Genomic DNA, 7181 nt, shown 5'->3' with positions numbered 1-7181 from the left:
AGTACTCAGAAAGGCCACAAAGATACCTAAAAATATCCCATAAAGCCCCGCCCCTAGCCACACCTCCTAAGAAAAAAAGTTTCCTTTATTGGCCATTTGAAATGTTAGAAGGTATAAAATTTACATAATCCCAATGCAAGATTGAGGAAAACATGCGCAGAGTCAGTAACACCGGTTATTATTGGTTATTCACACACCTGGGAACATCCAGGCTCAAGCCAGCCGGGGCCCTCCCTTTTCAGGTAGGTGGTCCCAATGACATCGATGGGTGGTCCCGCTGACATCGGTGGGCGGTCACTAGCAGTTCAGGTAAGGAGGTGGGCGTGATTGGCCACATTTGTGGCGGGAGCCGGCGGGATTGGCCACATTTGTGGCGGGAGCGGGCAGGAGTGAAACACCCACATTGCGGGAGTGGGCGGGATTGGGCGAAAAATCAGCGGGAGTGGGATTGAAAAAGCCGTCCCGCGCAGGGCTCTAGTTCAGAGAGACACGGAGATCAGGAGATTCTCGCTCTGTGATCTGACCCCAATCTACTACACAATCCTTATCACACCGCATGTGGGAAACAATAGAACGGCTCAGTCTTAATCACCCAGCTGGACACTAATGACCACCAGGAACGGACTTCGTTAGCATTGCCATAAAGCGTCTGTTCAGTGTGGTGATTGAGCCGGGAAAATCACTCAAAATTGCCAACACTGTCGGCCTCAAGATCTGCAGATAAATTACTGTATACTGTATAATATATTACTGTATACAGCGCTGGGGGTTATTACTGTATACAGTGCTGGGGGTTATATTACTGTATACAGCGCTGGGGGTTATATTACTGTATACAGCGCTGGGGGTTATATTACTGTATACAGCGCTGAGGGTTGTTACTGTATACAGCGCTGGGGGTTATATTACTGTATACAGCGCTGGGGGTTATATTACTGTATACAGCGCTGGGGGTTATATTACTGTATACAGCGCTGGGGGTTATATTACTGTATACAGTGCTGGGGGTTATATTACTGTATACAGCGCTGGGGGGTTATATTACTGTATACAGCGCTGGGGGTTATATTACTGTATACAGCGCTGGGGGGTTATATTACTGTATACAGCGCTGGGGGGTTATATTATTGTATACAGTGCTGGGGGTTATATTACTATATACAGCGCTGGGGGTTATATTACTGTATACAGCGCTGGGGGGTTATATTACTGTATACAGCGCTGGGGGGTTATATTACTGTATACAGCGCTGGGGGTTATATTACTGTATACAGCGCTGGGGGTTATTACTGTATACAGCGCTGGGGGTTATTACTGTATACAGCGCTGGGGGTTATATTACTGTATACAGCGCCGGGGGGTATTACTGTATACAGCGCTGGGGGGTTATATTACTGTATACAGCGCTGGGGGGTTATATTACTGTATACAGCGCTGGGGGTTATATTACTGTATACAGCGCTGGGGGTTATATTACTGTATACAGCACGGGGGGTTATATTACTGTATACAGCGCTGGGGGTTATTACTGTATACAGCGCTGGGGGGGTATTACTGTATACTGTATTTTAACCCCTGCTCTGCCACGAGCCAAGGCTCATTATAGGGAATTAACCCCACCAATGCCACCAGCGAATCCTTATTATTAGAGTGAATTAACCCCCATACTGCTGATAACAGAACCTGGCTAATATAGAGAATTAACCCCACTGCTACAAATAATTAACCCTTTATTACAGGGAAGATCCCTAGCTTTATTTTTATTATTACTTTTATTTTTTATTATTACATGGTATTAACCCCCACACTGCTGCTGCGAGTTTTAGTGGCAGTAGTTGGAGGCGTTGCTGGGGCTTTAAAGGGCATTCTTTGTGACCTTTTGATGCCGGAGGCATTTAGTAGAACAATGCGTGCTATTCAAGTATAATTTCTGCCGCTTTTATACACATTATTGTAGCTTTCAGGCCTCTGATACCCTCATACCCAGCAACGTTCTGAGCTCACAGAAAAGAGGGCCATCGGGGAGGAATAAGGTTGCAGAGTAATTTAGCTCCCTAAGAACTGTTCCTCTGAAGGACTTCCCTCCGAAACAAGGGACACTTGGCTGTTATGATGTTGATAGAAAGACTTCAGTATACCAGGAAATAACGCGTGAACAGTCTCTAGGAAGGAGACCGTATAACAAAACCTCTCGGGGAGAAACCTTAAGTGAAAAGGGAACAGAAACTAATGCAGCGCGGGCAGGACTCGGGGAGCAGGACTCGGCGGGCAAGGTACGGGGCGCAGGGTGGGCAGGACCCGGGGAGCCAGGAACAATATAAAGGGGGCTGCATGGTGCAGAATGCATAGGGTTGCCCAGGACCCAAGGGGTACAGAGTTTCTCCAGCAGTACATCATAAAACATGCTACTATTAATACCTAAACTAGCCCATGGGGCATCTAGCAAAGTAAGCAGGGGTAAAGATTCTGCCCCCAACCTCTTCTGTTTTTTCCAATTACAAGGACTTTCAGCAACGGTTACACCACACCTGGATCATTTATGTGCTTCTTTAAGGACTTTCTGCACACTTTCTGTTCCCGGCCCTATATCGATAGGCAGCAGCGCTAAAGGCATGGAATTCACACGAACCAGGATTTTACTATCTGGGACCAAGCGATCCCTTCGGTTGTTTGCGGTCTTTCGATGAGCAGCGGGAGGGACGTTTTAAGGATAAAAATGTTACTTTCGATTAAGGTTTAAATGTTTTATTAATAAAAATGTTTAATGTCTCTTTAAGACGTCATATCTTTTTGTAGATAACAGATTTAAAGTCACATTTTGCGGAACCCCACTAAGTTCGGACTCTCCTGCGGACCCCGTCGCCGGCGGTCAGTAGAAGGCGGGGTAGATAGCCGTGCAGTTCTTGGACTAGCAGGGGTAAAGCCGAAAAAAGCCAGGACAGGAGGATCGGGGGTAGCAAAGGGTGGAAGATCCACAAAACGTTCTTCTGGGTGACATCAGGAACTAGTTACCCTAATTCAAGGCATCCAAGATGGCGCTCGTTGTAAGCATCTCCAAATCACCCTCTGACCCCAAAAAGGGGTAATTACATGGCGTGGGGGCTCCGCACACGTGGCAAACGGGGGGCAACGTCCAGTCCGAAGGGTAAGGAGCTCTCGGGCTGGATTCAGGATGAAGGCATCGGGAGTCCGGCGTGCGGAGGGAGCGGCAGGGGAGGCAGGAAGAACGACTTCAATTTGCTGGACATGGCTGCGATCTCGGCATCCTGAGACTCGTACGACTTCACAAGGCGGGCAAATCGCAGGACACCTGCGGACAGGAAGAACGTTTGGTTGAGGCGTTCGCGCTTTTTGTCTTCCCCCTGAGCCGGTACTCGTCTTACTTACCCTCCCCGTCCGGGCTGAACCCGTAGTTCTGCAGGACCTCCTGTTGGATTTGTACGGCCGTGGGGAGCAGGAGCTGCAGCACTTTGCCCAGGTCGTTCCCGGAGCTCTCTCGGGCTTCCTCCAGGCGGGCGCTGCCTGTAGGAGACTGCAGGGCGTCCAGGACCTCGGCCAGAGCCTCTGCAACACGAAGAGACCCCGAGTCAAAAACCAGGCGGCCAACAAAGCCAGATCCAATCAGGATGCAAATGTGTTACTCAAATGGCTCTAATACCTGTCCCCATGGAAACCTTGACCTGTCATTATTTAAAGATACACCTGCATTCAAGCAGGGATATCAACCATAACATACTGGGAACGAAAGCACTTATCAGAAGGCTTCAGAATCAGCAGATCAGCGCGAACTGTGTCACCCTGAGAGTTTGCCCCTTTACCCTGAGATTGGGGCAAATACCGTGAGATTCAGGTTCAAGCATTGATGGTTCCCAGACATCATACACTCACCTTTCACCTGCTCCAGGGTCAGTGACACTGTCTGCGCTGGGGGGGCAGGTCTCTGCAGGCTTGACATGTCTCTCTATAATAACTATCCGGATTGGCTCTTTATACAATGTATACACAGCGTATGACTACCCTGCTGTGTCCGCCACCGGAATCAACCCATACAACACCGGCTTCCTCTCTGGGAACAGAGACGTAGTGTGTGAGCGCTCCCTCTGCCGGCTGGAGGATACATTGCAACCAGAGGGAGCGCAAAGGGACCTGGGAAACCGCCTACAACTCCCAGGATGCACTTCTCCTATATACCAGCGGCTGTTTTATTAAGAGATTCATAGTACGGGGTTGTGATAACTTAAATGCGCCCCGACCACGCTTATTTTCCGTAGATCATTCTAAAGAGGTTCAGTGAAGTAATGCAGCCATTTACTCACAATACCCCCAAAAAGCAACCACCTATAACACAGCACCGGCCGGATTAATACTAGCGTGCATTGCATGCCAGACAGCATCAACCCTCCCTCAGAAGCGCCAATAAATAATATCCTAATAAGCAAACCTGCTACTATATATCGTCTTTTATTCAACCATAACAGGGTAGTTCCTCCGTGGAGGAACCTTCTAGACAAATAGCAAAAAAGCTATGAATCACGGACGATCACAGCCAACGAGCCGGACCCAGCTCTGGTAAAGCCTGATGTAACATAAGGCGACAAAACATAACGTATGCTATAAGGTAACACCAATGTACAGGAGTCTCATCTATGATATATACTTCCGCCGCACGACAAATAAATGGAGTATGTACTAAAAAAAATCCAATACATTCTACAAAAAATGAAAATAACGATCGGCTCTCCCCGAGACTGAATATGCAGATCACCGCGCACTGATTGGCTTGTTTTGTTGTTTTTTTTCCCAGACGCGTTTTGACGTCAGAGGCAAGAAGGGCTAGTCTCACCTCCTAAAGTAATGTTGCTAGGATACCGGGCTGCGCTAAAGTGAAGGCGTGGCTTTTTTTCCACATCGAGCATCATGGGAATTGTCATTTATTGATTTTTTTTTTTTATCCTTATCCTCCTTTATCGATATATATATAAATACATACACTCGCACACGTTGCTGGTAGTGTGTTTGGTGCTGTACAAAAAATATCACAGTCTAAAGCCTAAAATCTATGCTATATGAATACGGCTGCCGGCAGTGTTGGTGCTGTACACATTTCTTAACTTATATTGTGATACTTACACGTTATTGCTGACCTTGTTGTGTTGTATGTCGGTGTATGTATATACAGCCCTGGAAACATATAACTGTTACCATACCTCTCAAATGTCCTGGTCTAGAGAGCTAGTTCAGGCCCGGACTGGTGGGCCGGTGGCATGCGGGGTGGCATACTTATCAATAACCCCACTCCAGCGGCAGATTGGGTGCTGCATTGTGCCCCCGCTGGCATAACACGTGGCTGTGGGCATCCAGCCGGGGTCTGCTGCCTTGATTGTGCCAGGATTGCCTAAGTCCTAGGGATAGCCCCTCTTTCCTCCCCGATGCCCCTCTTTCTTCCCCCAATGCCCCTCTTTCTTCTGATGCCCCTCTTTCTTCCTCTGATGCGCCTCTTTGCTCACCTGATACCCCTCTTTCTTCCTCTGATGCCCCTCTTTGCTCACTCGATGCCCCCTCTTTCTTCCAATGATGCCCCTCTTGGCTCACCCAATGCCCTTTGCTCACCTGATACTCCTCTTTCTTCCCCTCATGCCCCTCTTTCTTCCTCTGATGCCCCTAAAGTCATCCCCGATGCCCCTCTTTTCTCCCCTGTTGCCCCTCTTTTCTAGGAGGTCAGAATGTTTGCTGGATATGAGGGTATCACAGGGTTCTACAGCCCTAAAAGCCCCGACAATGTGTTTAGAAACAGGAAATGATGATCTACGTTATATAATAAAAATCTCCGATGGATCGAGTAGATCCTTTAGCCGCGGTATATAAACCGCTCTCAGTGGGCAGAGTCACACACAGTTGTAGTAAGTGCTTTCTCACTTTATTTGAGTCCCTCTCTGCGTGTTACACAAGTGTCCGTGCCAAGTCATCGTGCAAAGGCGCAGGAGGGGGGTAGCGTACAAAAGGGGAGGGGGCAGGGCTGATGGAAGAGTGTTATATCCATATATATTTATACAGTTATATATCCAAAGGTGTTCACACCCCCTCCTCACACATATATATATATATAGATTTATATACACACATATATACAGGATATCCGTGCACGCACAATTACATATATAAACACAGAAGATATATACAGTGTCACAAAAGTGCACACACACACATACTGTACATACAGATATATACAGGGTAGCACTCATGTACACGCACACGTACTGGTATATATACAAGCCCAGACACACGGGTGACACCGGAACGTTGGTGGGAAAACAGAAAAACTTCCAATGTTTGGGGGGGGGTTGCGTACAAATGTAGAATTCCGGCAGAAATCGTAAAACAAAAATTAAAATTGTAAAAGTTGCAGCCAGTGAGGAACAGACGGGTAAAGTGGGTATTAAGTTATAAGATGGTAACCGCCTTGGTGCCCATCGGATCACCGGGCACCATAGAAATGTTCTTGGAAGACCTCCTGGCTTCAGAAGTCCGACGGGTCCTTCAGCTTTACCTCGTCTTTGGGGCATCCACGATTTACCCCACCGAAGAGATGCTGTCATTACCACCCTCATATACAATCAGACACATTCCTAGAGGTGTGAGGTTATATTGCCCACATCCTGACACGCGTTCCGAGGGGGTGGAACTTCTGTTTTATCCACTCCCTGACACACCCCCCGAGGGGGTGCAAGGTGGTTATTATCTACACCCTGACACACGTTCGGAGGGGGTGGGAGGTGGTTACTAGCCACACCCTGACACACGTTCCGAGGGGGTGGGAGGTGGTTACTAGCCACACCCTGACACACGTTCTGAGGGGGTGGGAGGTCGTTTCTATCCACACCCAGGCTCACATTTTGAGGGAGAGGGAAGCTACTATTACACACGAAGACACGCTCCGGGGGGGGGGGACCCAGATCTGTCACATCCAAAACAGACGTTTAGTGAGACATCACATACAAAACTAAATAATGTCCAATAGATGTAAGGGTTATTTAACGAGCTGTCACTCCACTGGATGCCTTGGCCGCTGGCAATCTAGCTGTAGGACAAAGTTGTCACTGCAGATTGCTGGTCTTGGGTGTCTCGTTCCTGTCACGGGATGCATGTCTCCGTCAGTGAAAGTGAACTTGACGATGTCCAAG

General features: G+C 48.1%; 1 protein-coding gene across 1 annotated transcript; it reads right to left on the bottom strand.

The window, feature by feature from the left end:
• Window positions 1-3127: 3127 nt before the first annotated feature.
• C11H12orf57 (chromosome 11 C12orf57 homolog) lies at window positions 3128-4755 on the bottom strand. Its single transcript, XM_053450244.1, has 4 exons — window positions 4602-4755; window positions 3889-4062; window positions 3388-3564; window positions 3128-3310 (listed from the first exon to the last, which is right to left on the bottom strand). Exons 2-4 carry the CDS (start codon window positions 3953-3955, stop codon window positions 3168-3170), a joined length of 387 nt encoding a protein of 128 aa, XP_053306219.1. The 5' UTR covers window positions 3956-4062; window positions 4602-4755; the 3' UTR covers window positions 3128-3167.
• Window positions 4756-7181: the final 2426 nt, after the last annotated feature.

Source organism: Spea bombifrons, chromosome 11, assembly GCF_027358695.1.
Source record: "Spea bombifrons isolate aSpeBom1 chromosome 11, aSpeBom1.2.pri, whole genome shotgun sequence".
NCBI classification, from domain to species: domain Eukaryota; kingdom Metazoa; phylum Chordata; class Amphibia; order Anura; family Pelobatidae; genus Spea; species Spea bombifrons.
This window is presented reverse-complemented; position numbering and strand designations above follow the sequence as displayed.